Source organism: Equus asinus, chromosome 5 (assembly GCF_041296235.1).
Source record: "Equus asinus isolate D_3611 breed Donkey chromosome 5, EquAss-T2T_v2, whole genome shotgun sequence".
In the NCBI taxonomy this organism is placed as follows: Eukaryota; Metazoa; Chordata; class Mammalia; order Perissodactyla; family Equidae; genus Equus; species Equus asinus.
Window position 1 is genome coordinate 112747996 of NC_091794.1, and position 15437 is coordinate 112763432.

At 61.4% G+C, this 15437-nt stretch overlaps 1 protein-coding gene across 8 annotated transcripts in view; it reads left to right on the forward strand.

Annotated features, from left to right (window-relative positions):
* MORN1 (MORN repeat containing 1) overlaps positions 1-15437 on the forward strand; it is a 63662-nt gene that overhangs the window by 3557 nt on the left and 44668 nt on the right. For all 8 annotated transcript variants that reach the window (XR_011503687.1, XM_014863108.3, XM_014863107.3 and 5 more), the window contains 4 exons: positions 1021-1111; positions 1732-1819; positions 13154-13250; positions 15192-15302. Coding sequence is in view for 7 of the 8 variants with exons in the window: in XM_014863108.3 (XP_014718594.3) it covers positions 1021-1111; positions 1732-1819; positions 13154-13250; positions 15192-15302 (387 nt within the window). In the remaining variant the exon portion in view is untranslated. The remainder of the gene's footprint in view (positions 1-1020; positions 1112-1731; positions 1820-13153; positions 13251-15191; positions 15303-15437) is intronic.

Genomic DNA, 15437 nt, shown 5'->3' on the forward strand with positions numbered 1-15437 from the left:
CCACTGCTGCATAACAAGCCCCCCGAAACCTAGCGGCTCCAAACAACCGCCATTTTGTAATTTGCTCATGATCCTGGGGGTCAGCAGCCTGGCCTGGGCTTGGCTGGGCTGGTCTTCTGGCCTCTCATAGGGTCACCAATATGGTTGCCATCATGGCGCCTCAACCAGGGCTGGCGGTCCCCAGGGTGCTCACCCTCGGCCTGGGGGCTTCCGGGGGGCGAGAAGCTATAGGTCCTCTTGAGGCCTCTGCTTGGTCACTTCTTCCACATTCTGCTGGACAAAGCGAGTCAGGAGGCCACATTCCTGGGGGGAAGTGTGGGGTGGGCCGGGGGGGAGGAGCAGGCGAGCCGTCACCTTGGCCCGGAGACCTGATGCTCACTGCTCCTGGGAGACCAGCCACTGCCAGGAAGCGAGCAGACCAGTCACCACACATCCGATGGCGGACGCATCTTTCCTTTGTGCTTCTGGGGTCTGCTCACACAGGAAGCAGAAATACACTCACTCTTCCGAATTGTCCAAAACCTGAAAATACCGCAGAGTTTAATGAAGCCTCAGCCTCATGAGTGTGTCCTCTGGCCCTTTGGGTAGATCATTCGAGGCCCAGCACGGCCGTTCTCGCTGTGAACTCATGCACCTGCAAACAGTTTGACTGCACAGCATCGCTGTCCCGGCTGCACAGACTCGAATGTTAGGGTCTAAGGGGCCCCTTAAATGGCCCCCTCCCACCATCACTCAGGACCTTTGACAGCTGAACCCTGGAGCCACTTCCACTGGTGTGCTGGCAGCTGGCACTGTCCCAAATCAAATTTGTCATTCCTATTCTGGGCAGCGCTGGACGGTGCCGAGGGACCCCCTGGAGCCAGCCTTGAAGGGCCGCTTGTCTCCTGCGGGGCACCGACCCCAGCCTTCTCCCAAAGTCACCACCCTCCTCCTCCTGGGAGGGCCCGCAAACCCCTTCACGGGAGGAGGGTCTGTGCAATGGGGACACGAGGTGACACTCGGCTCTCGCTCCTTCCCTAGGACATGGGTGCCTGGTGGACCAGGATGGACACGTGTACCGTGGGGCCTTCCACAGCAACAAGCGGCATGGCCGGGGGCAGATGGTCTTTCTGTGAGTGTCAGTGAGTGTGCCTCCCTCGCCCGCCCCACACCAGCCCCACGGCTGCACCATGTCTGCTCCTCACCTGCCCACACCCGCCTCTCATCCTCCGATGCCTGGTCGGCACAGTAGGGTGTGTTTTGGGTGTGATTCTGTACTTTCTGGCTTAGTTGCTGAAGTTGGTTATTTGTGTGCTTGGTGGAAAAGACGTCGGTCCCCCTAGTGAATACCTCGGGCAGGTGGCGCTGGCGGGCTTGTCGGCGCACAAAGGCCTTCTCCCTGGGCGTGCTGCTGAGCACCCAAGCCTGTCTTGGCCCCTGGGGCCGTTTCTCTGCCAAATCCTGCCGTTCAAATTTGCAGGCCCGCTTCCCCTTTTTCTCTGTTGTCAAATCCTGCACCCCTGGGGGCCTGGCGAGCGGGGCCTGGCGGCTGTCGGCGTCAGGACCGGGCTCCTGTCATCGCCCCCTGCCAAGCGCCAAGCCCTCCTGCCTCTCCACGGCCATCTGCTCAGGGCCTATTTTTGCCTCGGCCCCGGTGGCGCGTGCTGAGCCCCAGTCGGAGGAGCCGGCCTGAGTCAGCGCCGCCACCTGGTCTCCCCCGGCCTGAGAGCAGCCTCTGTGTTTGTCCCTCAGGAACGGTGACAAGTATGACGGTGACTGGGTCCGGGACCAGCGTCAGGGGCACGGGGTGCTCTGCCAGGCCGACGGCTCCACCTACGAGGTACCAGGGACCTGCGGGACCCAGACTCGCGGGGCCTCTGGGGCGCTTGCTCTGCCCCGGGTGATCTCAGGGGGCAGCTCAGGGGCTGCTCTTCATGACCTGTGAGGTTGGGATGGCGACTGCTCGCATTTCACTGATGAGAAAACTGAAGCGTGAAGAGGTCAAGGGCCCTGGCCAGTACCACTTCATGCTGTCTGGTCCCTGCAAGGTCCTCAGGACCCTCATGCCACCGCAGGAACGAGGCGATGCCTCCCGCTCCTCGGGGGATGCCACACCGACCGGTGGAGCATTTTTGATGAGAAACGCCCTTGCGCCCAGGTGCCCCCGGGAGCCCCTCCTCTCCACACGAGCCAGGCTCCGTGCCCGTCCCCGAGTCGTCATGGCAGGTGTTACATGTCGGGGGCTTGATGGTGGGCCTTCAGGTGCTACACGGCGGGTGGGAGAGATCCAGGCAGACGGGGAGACCTTTTCAGGCTCCCAGAATCCATCATTCCTTTTTTTACTGGACGCTGGCCTGTATGCCCAGCCGGGGAACTTCCCACTGGCTGGAGCAGGGTATGGAGGGGAAGGCGGGGCCCCATTCCAGGCCCTGGAGCCACGGCCGGCGGGTCAGAGCCTCACTCTAAGCTCTCGGAAGCGCTGGCAGGAACGGTGGTCCGATCTCTGTGTTTGAACGGTCCCCAGGCCCATGTTGGGAGGGTCTGCAGTCGTCAGCAGAGGTGATGGCAGCCCGCACGGGGTGCAGAGGGCAAATTCAGGGTGGTTTGGAGGTAAAGATGCCGGACTTCCAGACTTGTTAACAGATTGGATGTCGTCAAGGTGAAGGCAGGAGGCGACGATGACTCCTGGGTTTTGGCACGAGCGTCAGATGGATGGATGGTGGTGCCTGTACCAGCATCCAGTCAGGAGACAGGAGCAACCCTAATGACTAATGTGAAGATTGTTAACTAGTGAAGGGTGGTGAACACTACAAAGTGTAAAAGCAGAATCATGAAAAGAGCAAATACAGAAGTGGCCCAGGAGACTCCCCCACTGATGGCACTCGGGGATGGGCTTGGTGTGTCCCTGGGCCTGGCTGGGGGCTGAGCTCCTTGGAAACGTGACTCCATAATACCAGTGGCCTCCTGAGTGACAGGGCTGCCGCCGTGGTTGGTTGTGATGTGCCGACTGAGTCAAGGGCCTTGCTGCACGTGGCTGTTGGGACGGGAGTGACAACCACAGGGACAGTGGTGGGCTGGTCTCCTGAATGTCCTGGAGCACTTACGCGAGAAAACGACAAGCTCAGGTCTCTGAACTCTCTGCTCACGTCACAGCCAGAGAAGCAGAGACCCCACGGCGGCCCCCAAAGGACCCCTCATTTCTTACGTGCACAGGACTGAAGCAAGATGTAACTGTGTGGGTTGTGGAATTACGAAGTCGGTTGAATTCACATACCCACCAGGTTTCTCACATGCAAGTTAGAGCGAAGACTTGGAAAGAGTGGACCCAGGGACAGGACGAGCCCAGCCCTCCCAGTCAGACCCCGCAGAGACACAGCGTGTCGGGGCCGCGCTGGGCACAGGAGGTTCCCAGGTGCCAGCAGCCGCGGCTGGTCTGCAGGAAGCCAGCCTGGGTGCAGAGACAGCATCAGTGGGTCCTCCGCCACCTGAACCTTATGAGTTAGGAGTGGACACACCTGTCCCAGGGGAGGCCCATCCCCACAGGGCCCCACTGCGTCCTCTGCAGTGCGCCCCAGCCGCAGAGAGAAACCTCTCAGGGTGCCGCTCAGCAGCACAACCCCGGGCGGAGAAGCGTGGCTTTGGGGCTGAGAGGTGAGGAAGTGGTGACTGGCGCAGGGCCCTTGTTGACCTGGAGCGGCTCGAGGGGGTGGTGGAGCGTAGTGGGCAGGGAGTCTCGCCTGGCCTGCGAAGCCCTGACAGCTGTGCTTGGACATGGGGCCTGGGGCGCAGGAAGCCGGCACGGTCGCCTTCCCTGCTGGTGAGACCCAGCTCTTCTTGGGTGACCCCGTGGCCAGGCCCCTCCTGGGGCTACAGCCCCGGTCAAGGCTGTTGGCCACTGGCAGTGTCCTCGGTCTGCGTGCCCATTGCGCCCGCCTTGCTGAGCCCATTTGCAAATGCTGCTGTGAGCCGGCAGAAGCTGCATCTCTCCCCGAGGGCACATCACCCACCCCAGTGGGACCAGCCTCTGGGGGCAGCCACGGCACCACCGCTCATTCTCCTCAACCCTCGGGAGCATCAGGGGAGGAGAGCAAGGCTTCCTCCTCCCGCACCCACCCCGCCATGCTGGAGCAGCCCATGGTGTCCAGGACGCACTCAAGGAGGCAGCTTCTGGTCACACACGAGGACCGCTCCCTGCGGTGCTGGGCCCGAGTCCTGGGTGCCAGCACCAGCCTCAGCTCTTCACGTGTTGCCTTGCTGGGTCTCTCAAGGCTCCTGAGGGAAGTGCCCTTTGGCCATTTTATAGACGAGGAAACCGAGGCACTGGGGAGGCCTCCCAACCCAGGAGCAGCCAAGCAGCCTGAACCCGGTTCTGACCTTGGGCCCATGGGATTCTCGGTCAGCGTGGGAGTGCCGGTGGGCAGGGCTGGCGGAGGGAGCTTCACGTTCTTCCAGAGAACGGGACAGGCTCTGCCCCCGCACGGCCCCCCCCAGAGGCTGTCCTGTCCCTCGGCCCCCTGGCCGCCTCCAGGGCCTCGTGGCGGGGCCGTGGCTGCCCAGTGACTGGGTCAGTGCCCATCGGTGGCCTGGGCACTGCTGGGCCCCACTCGGGCCTCCCCTGCAAATTGTGGCTCAGCCCAGAAGGGACGGGACTGGGGACGGCACTCCACGCGCCAGGCCGACTCAGGCCCGCCGCCCACCCGCCGCACTCCACCAGGGGGCAGCCCGGCCCACACAGAGCCACCTGCCGGCCGCACGGGGGCTTCTGCTGCTCAGGAGCTGGGATGCTGCGCTCGGAGTCACTGATTGGCAGCTGGAGAAACGCCCCAGGCTGCAGTTCCTGCAGCCAGCCTGCCTCCTCCGAAAGCCTGGCCAATCGCCCCCTCGGGGCCACAGCCACGCTGGCCCAACCTACAGACGCTGGGAACCCCACGGCCCGCGAGGGAGGCAGTGGTTTCGTCCACCCCAGGTGCCTCAGATGGGCAGGTGTCCCTCCTGTTGCGGAGGCCTGGTCTCCCAATCACGCCTCCCCAGGGTTCAAACACCATCCACCTTCAGCCCGTGTCGCTCGGCGATGCCCCAACCTCTCGAGCCTCTTGTGCTCCGAGGACTTCGGACCACCTCAACTGGTCTCCTTCCGGGCTGTGGACCCCCAGGGGCCCTGAACGCTGCCTGCACACACTGCCCCTCCGTTGTGTTGATGGCCCAGCTGGAACACTGCCCGTGGAGTGTCCTGTGTGGGCAGCCCCAGGCCCCTGTCGCGGGCACTCGGGCCTGGTCAGCAAGCGACGGCTGGACTGGAGCAGCCGCTCTCACCTGCTCGCAGACGGTGACCAGAAGACCCAAGCTTGGCGCACAGGTCTGGGAGGGAGGGTCGGCGCCGGGTCAATTACTGAATTCCTCGGTCCCTCCAGCCGCCTTTCACAAACGACTTCTAGGCGGGTGTGGACACGGTGACAGAGAGAGCTGCGCCCAGGGGAGCGGTGGTGAGGCTGTTCCAGGCTGTGTGGCCAGCTGGCCCGGCATGCGGAGGGAGCAGCCTTGGGGTTGGAGGGTCGTCTTGGGGTCAGGACTGTGCCCACGGGACGACCTCAGACAGCGCACGCTCGCTGCTGCAGACCCCACGCTTCACAGCAGCTGGAGACGCTCACACAGCCGTTTACGCAAGAAAAACGATTCGCAGCCTGTCGCCCGGCCTGGCCAACAGCAGGCGGAGGGGCTCCCCAGGCTCGGTGTGGACGCAGGGTGAGTACCGCCTTCTGCTGCTGCCACTCAGCACCGGCCTCTCCGCGTGTGGGGACACCTCCTCCACCCAACCCCTGGTGAGAAGGATCACCTGGGAAACAGGAGCCCCCAGGAGGAGTGGGGCGCCACACCCAAGGCCCGGCCCCTGGGAGGTGCCCTTCCCTGTGCTTTCAGGAAGCGAATATTTAGCCCTCTTATAAAAACAAAGTTATTGTAAAATAAACATAACCTAAAATTTACCGTTTTGATCATTAAGTGTACGGTTCAGTGGCATTGAGCACATTCCCGTTGTTGGGCAACCTTCACCACCGTCCACATCCAGAACTCTCTCATCTTCCCCGACTGAAACTCTGTCCCCATCGAACACTCGCTCCCCACCCCACCCCCCCAGCCCCTGGCCCCCTCCGTCCTCCTTTCTGTCTCTGTGGATTTGACTCCTCCAGGGGCCTCCTGTGAGTAGAACCACAAGTGTTTGTCCTTGTGTCACTGGCTTATTTCGCTCAGTGCAGTGTCCTCAAGGTCCGTCCACGTTGCAGCAGGCGTCAGAATTCCCTTCCTGTTGAGCACTGAGCAGCAGTGCCTCGTGTGGACGGGCCACATTTCACTTGTCCATTTGTCCTGCTATGGACTTGTGTCGCTTCCACGTCTTAGCTGCTGTGAACGATGCTGCTGTGAACGTGGGTGCACATGTCTCTTCGAGACCCTGCTTTAATTCTCGATCTGTACCCAGAAGTGGAATTGCTGGGTCACATGGTAATTCTATTCTTAATTTTTGAGGAACCGCCACACTGTGTTCCACAGCGGCTGCCCCGTTTACATTCCCACCAGAGCACACCAGGGTCCTGATTTCCATCTCCTCGCCAGCACTTGTTATTTTGTTTGTTTGTTTGGTGAGGAAGATTGGCCGTGTGTTAACATCTCTGCCAGTATTCCTCTATTTTGTGTGTGGGACGCCACCACAGCATGGCTTGATGAGCTACCATACGTAGGCCTGCGCCCAGGATCTGAACCAGCGAACCCCGGGCCACCAAAGCAGAGTGCACAAACTTAACCACTATGCCACCAGGCCGGCCGCTATTTTCTGTTTGTTTTGAAAAAAGAGCCGTCCTAATGGGTGTTAGCCTCATAACAATAAAAATAGTTAAGCGGCAAGCCTCATCCCCCACCAGCCACACAGGCAGCGCAGAGAGAGCGGCCTGGGCTCCGCTCCTGTGCCGGACCGCTGCTGCGGGGGCTCCTCGTGCTCCCTTCTGTTCGGCATTTCCCTGGTGGGGCTGCCAGCACTGACAGCCACTCCCTTTCTTCTGTGACAGCATGGTGTCATGGCCAGGACCTGTGAAACGTCCTGGTGCAGGTAGGTTTGGCGCGATTCCTCTTCCTGTGATCTCCTCCCCCCGAGGCCAGGCCACGGCGCGTCCTCAGATCCCCACCCTCTTCGCCCCGTCGCCTCCAGAAGGCGGCCCTGGGCACCCCATCACCGCAGACCTGCCAGCCATCTGCTTTTTATTTATTTTTGAGGTAATTTTATTTTTTCTGGAAAGACTAGAAAACAGTCTCTGAGGGTGTTCTCACGTCAGAGGGCCCCCAGCCGCCCCTCACATCAGCCCAGCCCCGCTCCCACAAGACTGTGCCGACCGGGAGGAGAAGCTCCAGGAGAGTTGGCAGTTACGAGGCTCGGGGCCTCCAGAGGATCCCCTCCGTGTCCGGTGTCCGGTCAGCGGTGGATTCTCCCCCAGCAGCAGGTGCACCTTTTGCAAACCGTCTCTGCCCCCTTGTCCCCCGTGTTCCTTGACGCAGAGCTTTATTCTGAACCTTTAAAGAATTGGTCCTAGAAAAAATTTATTCCTGGAAATAAGTATGTGGTAGCATCTTCCGTCAGACAATAAAAACAACATATCCCGAAGCCAAAAGAGTTTCCCCTTCTCTAGTGATGGAAACTGCACAGCCAGGCTTGGTGGCCAGTGGTCGTGACCGGTTCCTCTCAGGGCCCAAGAGCGTCTCCCGCCTCTGCTGCCCTCCTGTGTCCGTGGGAATCGCTCCCCATGTTCCTGGCTTGAGTTCTGCTGGACTCAGTGCCAGCGAGCTCACCGGCTTCTCCCGAGGACGTGGCCACAGCTCAGTGACACCCCCCCCCAGAGAGTAGCATCATTCAGGGAGTCCTCGATGGAGCCTGGGAACCACGTGTGCTGTGGAAGTGAGCAGCACACCTGGTGGAAGGGAAGCCGGCCCGAGCCATTAGGGAGCCACAGCGTGTGTTTGCACATCAGAGCATTCCCTCCCTGTGTGGCTGCGGTGTGGTCCCACCAGCAGCTGCCAGTTTCCGGGCCGTCCCTGGGTGCTGCTCCGTGTGCCTTGGCTGCGTTTCTCTTGTTGGCTTTCCCAGAGGGAGGCCTGCTGGTTGGCACACCTGCTTGCTGCACAAAGCAGGTGGCTGGCCTTATGCACGTCTTCACCTGCCGGCAGCTCCCAGCACCCCCCCTCACCTGTGTGTCGGCGGGAGTGCCAGCAACCTTCTGTCCCTGTGCCACCATCCTCAGGCCAGAAGGTCACAGTCCAGGAATGTGGGCAGTGACTCCAGCCTGCAGTGAACACAGAAAGACCATGAGAGGCATCTGAGCTGGTTCGAGCATACATGGGAGGAGGCGTCTGGGCTGCCGCAGCCCCATGTTCCCTGTGAGGTTTGGGTGTTAGAACCGGACGCATGAGGGCAGTGTGTATTTGCATCCGCAAAACTCATCACAGTTCACACTGTGAAATCCAAGGAGTGTATGGCCTGGGTCAAAGAGGTCAAACGACACGCCGTGGACACTGCTGTTAACTCGGAAGCGAGGGAACTTACATATGAAAAGACTGATGGGTACAGCGCCCCACCGACGCCACCAGCACACTGGCACGGGTGGCCACGGCTGCCCCGGCAGGCTCCCTTGCAAGCTGGAGACCTCGGCCCCCTGGACAGTCTCAGGGCCCAGGCAGGTGACCCTGGACCATGTCCTCACCTGTGACCTGACCCCAGACCCCCCCACCTGGTCTTGGAGCCCATGACCTCAGAGGAAGTCCTCACCACCTTCAGGTCTGAGGTTTGGCAATGGCGGGGAGCGCTACCTCCTCCAGACTGTGGATACTGTCCGGGCAGACGCTGGGCGAGCCGGGCCCAGGGGAGAGGGGTTCTGGCCGGGGTGGAGGTTCCATGTGTGCCTGGGAGCCCCCGAGAACGCGAGCAGGGCACCACAGCTGCAGAAACAATTCCAATGAAGGAAAAATAGTGTCAATTAACTGGAAAGTGCTTCCTGAAGTGAGAGGAGAGTCAAGTGCTTAATTCTCACAATTTATTCAAACTTGTTTGTCGTGCGGAAACCACTGAAGGAGCCCGGTGCCCTTGTCCTGCCACCTGGCGCCTGCGCCCAGGGAACCGAAGTGTCGTCGAAGAAGCCATGAGTGCATGGGTCCCAATCTGGGAGCTGCGTGTGCTCGGCCACGTCCCTGAGCCCGGCCGGGATGGAGAGGCCGGGCTGTGCTGCCCGCCCACAGCCCTCCCCTCAGGGTCCTGGGGTTGCTCCAGCAACCGCAGGGTGACAAGGTGTGCCTGACTGTCGTTCTGCAGGACCACATCCTGAGGCTGGACCCCCCCCCCCCCGTTCCCCTTAGTCTTGCTGTATTTGTGGCGTGACCCTTCCCGCGCTGGCCCCGTCTTCATCGCCTCCTTCCCGAGTCGTGCCTGCCAAGCACAGGTCCTCACCTGGCAGGGAGGAGGAGGGAGAGCGGTGGAAGGCACCGACAGCAGGTGTATGTGCCCGGGGGTTGGTGTCAGCTGTGTCCTCGGTCTCTGTGGTGAGGAGCCCCCTGACCCCCCCGGGTGCCAGCACATTAATATATGTTTGTTCACACTTTGGGTGCGTGTCAGCTACCTGCAAAAGGGTGGCATGTCCAGATGTGTGATTCAGAGCATTAACTGGGAAGGATTCTACACTGTCGGGTTAGTTGCATTGCTCACTGGAACGTGTTCGTCCTGGTTAAGTTCTGCACTAAAGCGGCGAACATCCGGCTCGCCTGGAGCTGTGGTGTGGACTCAGATTCCGGGAGCGCGATTTTCGGGGGCCCGTCGTCACCAACCGAGCTGAATGCTGGGGGCTGTGGGCTCTGGACAGCGGCTGCGCAAGCCACAGATGGTGTTCACACTGGGAGCTATGTCACAGGCATGTTTACAGCCAGTGTGCACACTCGCTGACTGCGCAGCTTCTCCTCGGCTGGCACGGAAGCCTGTGCCCGCAGGCTGTGCCCCCGAGGCTCGGGTGCTCCGCCGCCCGCCTGGTCTTCTTCCCGGGCCCACCCCACAGCCCGGCCCTCTTTCTGGAAGCCCCCGCTGGTGCTTTATAGAGGACCGAGAGGACGGGGAGGGTGAACAGAAAGGAGAAACGGCCATTACTGCGTGTGACCCCACCTGGCCGACGGGCCTGGTGGCCACTGTGTTGTGTGCAGTCTCTCAGCCTGAGGTACCCGAGCCCCCACCTTGTTCTGATGGAGCCAGAGTTTATCACGAGCCCGTCCGCCCCTGTGGACATGTGGCTCCTGCCCCCGCCACATCCCTGCCACGAGATCTGACGTGGACGTGACCACAACCAGGAAGGGAAGGGAAAGGCCGGGAGTGCTGATCTGGTGCCTCAGGACTTTGCATGTGGCGGGAGCATTTGCAGTCACGAGGTGGAGAGCCGCCACAGGGAGGCTGAGACGGTCCCGAGTGCTGGTGCACAACAGGGTGCGGCCCCCGCGGCTGCTGGCGGGCGGTGCAGACTGAGCTCCGGAGCCGATTTCCAGCATCTTGAATCGCATCTCGCACCTGCCCCTGAGCGGCCTCGGCACGTGGCCCGGCCCGGGGCCTCGAGTCCACCCCAGGATGGGGCAACCCCCGCACACCTGCACAGGGGCAGGAACCAGGACTGCAGCTGCGAGGGCAGGTGGCACGCTTGCCCAGGGCACAGCGAGGGGCAACCCCTGCTGGGGGGGTGGGCACAGGGAAGGGGCCAGAGCAGCGCAGCCCCACATGTCGGTGTTTGCTCCCAGAGGTGGCCGCCCTTCCCTGCGGTCACAACTCTCTGCCCAGCTTTCTTTGGGGCCTGAGCATGTCCTGTTAGACCATCTGTAGATGCCCGGGCCCAGGGACTGAGCCACGCTCACTCTGCGCCCCCAGCTGCCGGCACGTAGCCTGAAGCCTTGGAGAAGGGTGTGCATTCTAGGCTAACGGGGGAGGTGGGTTGGGGTGATGGATTCAGTTCGGCTCTTGTGTGCTTTGCATTTGATGGACCGTGAGCCCCGTTTCCTGAGTTGAAACTGGTCTAGGATGGCATCGTGGGGGGAATGGTCTTCCCAGTAAGGGGAGCATTCCAGCGACTTCCTCACTGATGAGCGTCACCACCGGCTCCCAGCAAACAGAGGAACTGGGGCTCAAGCTGGGCAAAGCTCTGGTGCCCATGTTAGCGTGCCCCACACGCCTCCCGGCTGTCGCTGCCCCAACTCAGGGACAGCAGCCCAGCTCAGCTCAGGACTCCCCTGCTCTGCTACCCACCCCTCCAGGTCACCATGCCTATTGTGGCCAGTGAGCCCTGCTGCCCCCACCATGCACATGTCCCCACACACTCTCGCACACACATGCACACAGAGGCGTGCACACGTGCAGACACACACACACCCATGACACACGTGCGTGCACAGTAACCCCTTTCTGGTGGCAGGCCCTAAGCACCCAGATGTTGCTCAGAGGCCTGTGCTGGCACCAGGGATGGTCAGCTGGTGACTCTGGGGCAGTACCCCTCCCCACCCCTCAGCCTAGGACGGCAGCACAGGGCCCACTGGATTGGCTGTGGGTCCTCTCATCTGCTGTGACATCTTGGAGCCGTGCCTTCACTTTGGTCTGGTTTGTCACCTGCAGATATGAGCCACATCTTAGGGGACGTCAAGACACTCTCCATGGTGTCGGCCGTGCTAAACACTGAGCATCGGGGACGCAGGAGGCGCGCGGCCTCAGGAGGCACGAGCTGGTCGTCAGACTGACTCAGTCTCTGGGTCTTGGGACTGGAGGGACGAGGCTGCCCTGAGGCTCCAGGACAGCCAGGGCCCCGTTGGGGCAGCTATTCCTCTGGCCACCTGGCACCCCTGCTGGCAGCCCAGCCCCCCCTGAAGCCAAGAGCTGTTGTTTACCGCTGTTGCCAGGCGCCCCTGAGGGCTGTCTGTTGTCTGTGCCCCTGGACTGGAGGGTGAGCTGTGGTCAGGCAGCAGCTGACCCGGCCTGGGCGACAGCGGTGCTGTCATCTCTTATTGTGACCTGGCTCCCCAGCCCATAGTGCACAGGGCCCATGTGTTCTAAACAGCCTGTGGAAAGCTCTTTTTCCCCAGATTTTGGTGTGTCTGAGCTCTTTGGGGCTGCAGCCTTCAGGGGCCATTCCCACGTCTGCCATATAGCCCCAAGTGGCCTCTCCCAAGGGCCTGTGAGAGCCCCTGGTGGCCCCATCACCGGGAGCCCAGACCCGAGCATGTGGGGCTCACTTGTTCTGCGGCTTATCGGGCTCTGGCCTCAGCTGCTTGTCCCTTAGTGTCCTGCATTTCTTCCCCAAGTCTGCGGTGTGAGTCCCAGGGCCCGGGGTCCCCTGCGGGCAGCGCCCTCCACAGGGAAGAGGCCCGGGCCACCTGACCTCAGCCCAACCCCAGCTGCCCCGTGGCCTGGGCCCACTCACCGGGCAGGGGAGCCAGAGCCCAGCGAGCGCCTGCAGCAGAGTGAGCGGAACCAGAGGCGCCTTTGGCTGATCCTTCTTCCAAGAGGAGTAATTCATAGTCAAATAAGACAGGATCTTGAAATTTTCCAGGAAAGTGCATTTCCTGCCATTTCACATTATTCTCCCGCCGGGTCGTGTGCACGCTTTGGAGACGAGGCTTGTTCTGGGGCGGCAGAGCCAGCTGTGCAGCGAGCGGGTGTCCCCGGGTGCGCTGTGCGGGCTCACACTGTGTTCTTAATCGGCCTTTTCGTTATCGGGCTGTGTTCGGAACACTCGCGTCCCTCAGCCCACACCGCAGCGCAGAAGTGGGCCTCTTTTGTGATGTTCTCTGCACAAGTGCAATGTCTTTTGTATTAAAAGGACTTTTGTGCTGAAAAGTGTGCCCTTTTGAGCCCCTGTTTTGTTTGCATTTTGCATAAGTGCCATAGTTCCCAAACTTCCTGGTTTCTAAAAACTCAAAGGGGAGTGTGTTTTGCGAAGCAAATTGGGTTGCTTTCGAATAAAGCGTAATTTGTCACCCTCAGGACAGCATGGTTTTCCAGCAGCCTTGGTCCCAGGGTCCCGTGGAGCCTGGGGGCCGCTGTGCTGTGCGGGACAGAAGTGCCCCCGGCGTCGCGCGTCCCCCACAGTGGCCGAGCCCATCTGAGCCCACACGGTTCTCTCTGCAGGGACAGTGGCACAGCGACGTCTTCAGTGGACTGGGCAGCATGGCTCACTGCTCGGGGGTCGTCTACCGCGGAATGTGGATCAATGGCCACCCGGCAGGTAGGTGTCCCCCGGCCTTCCCGTTGGCCATGTGAGGTCCTCTGGTAGGGACACGTCTGGGTCTGGCCGTGTTCTCTCCCAGGTGACCTTGGGAGGTGTTGGACCAAGAGGTTTTGGGGGGCTAGGATGAAGTGGAAGCTAAGATCCCACCCCCTTTTAGGAAAAACATGGTCTGACGTGGTTTCAAAGGGCTCATGATGTGCAGACGCCCCAGTCAGACCTTGGACCCAAGTGGTCCTGCTTCCAAGGAGGCTTCCCAGCCTTGGGGGCCTCCCACCCACGGGGTCTCCCAGCACAGGGTCCTGGGCGTCTGGGGCCCCCACGAGGTCTCCATCTGACCCCCACCCTGAGCTCTTTGCACTGTGACATGACCACAGGTGGCCTGTGGCCTGCATGGGCCTCCGCTGGGGGGCTGCCTCCCCTCCCTGTATTGCCCCCTGGGCGTTGGGGAGGCCTCCCATTAGGTTCCAGGATGAAGGTGCCACTCCAGGGGTCAGTCTGGCCAGGGACATGGGTCACTGGTAAGAACCTTGGTGCCAGGTCTGTGGGTGCAGCTGCTGACAGGCCGTGCACCTGAGAGGCTTGGTCCAGGCAGCTGCCATGTACCTTGGGTGGGTCCCCAGGACCCCTGGGTGGGGAGAGGCCACAGGGCGCTAATAACAACCCTCAGCATCTGTGGCACCTGCTGGGCCAAGTGGGGCTCCTCCTGCGGGCGCAGGTCCTGGGAAGGGAGGAGGCTGGGGGCACTCGGGGACAGGGTCTTGGTACTCACAGTGCACAACACATTCCCCGGGGTGCCATGGCCACCCGCAGCCTGGGTCAGGCGAGGCCTGCTTGAGAGGCTTCTGGGTCCTTCCCAGCCCCCTGGCATTAGGCCAGGCCCTTGGTCCACCGGGGGCGTCTTAGTAACTTCACCTTGGGAAGGAATTCAGATCCCATCCCAGCCAAGTGAGGGGGCCGCTCGGAAGCCCTGGGTGTGGAAGACTCCGGTGCAAGGCGTGAGATGTGGCCTCGCTTCCCCGCAACGGGCTCAGGCCACGCCCCCGACTCCCTGAGCCGTGGTGGCCTCTGGCTTTACCCTGCTGAGTGCCGGGCGGCCCCCCCGGAGCAGAGCAGGGCTGTGCCCGTGTGAGCTGGTGCCCTCCAGCCCCATAGTCATCAGAAGTCCCACCAGCACCTGTGGCCCTGGACACGCTGCCATGGGTGCTTCCTCCTGGCTGGCGTGTCATGGGTAGAGCTCCAGGTGGCCTGACCTCCTGAGCTTTTCCCAGCATTTGCTTAAAACCCTAAGTTGTGCTGTGCCAAGGTCATCACTTCTGGGGAGTCAGGGACTCGGGGGAAGCCCGTACTGTTCGATAATGCCGTGTCCAGCTGCTCAGACCCTAGAGGACACCCCCGCAGGTCCTAGTGGAGGAGGGGCAGCCCTGACCGCCAGGAGGTGCTGGCCAGCCAGCCTGCAGGGAGACCCACCCTGGCCAGGCCAGCTCCCTGGCAGGCAGCCTCAGCGCCTCGTCCAGCACACACCAAGCCCCTGACTCAGACGCAGGGAATGCAGGACCTGGGTCCTGACCAGCAGGAGGACGTGCTGGAACATTCCGCTGTGTGCAGACCTGAGTACTGCTGAGTACCACTTCCGCCTCTGCAGCATTTGGTGGACGTCTGCAGTCTATTTGGTGTAATCAAGGCAGTTCTGAAGTGGATTCCTTTAAGTAGTCATAGCTGACCCTCAGAGCAAGCCACGTCTTCGGTTTCATGACTGCCTGGGTCACTTGTTGGCGAGGCGGCTCCTGCAGGGATTTGCCAGCCTTTGCAGCTGCGTACACGTTCATCACCGTGAAAGGGCCTGTGGGGGTGTGGGGTCCACGCCCGTGGCTCTCACGTAGGGTGCAAGTGGCCGGTCGGCCCAGCCACCCGCTGACGCCGTGCTCTGCTCTCTCCCAGCGCAAGCCACAAGGATCGTGATTTTGGGTCCAGAGGTGATGGATGTGGCCCAGGGATCTTCCTTCTCTGTGAAGGTTCAGCTGCAGCAGGATGATGGGGAAGTTGCCAAGAGTAAGTGACTCCAAGATGACGACTGGACTTTTCAGAATGATAAACAGGTGTCAGGTTCCGAAGTCAGGAGAGCATAGACAAGATGCCACATGTGGCTCTGGCATCCCGGACGCCCCGTGGTAACTTTGTTTAGAA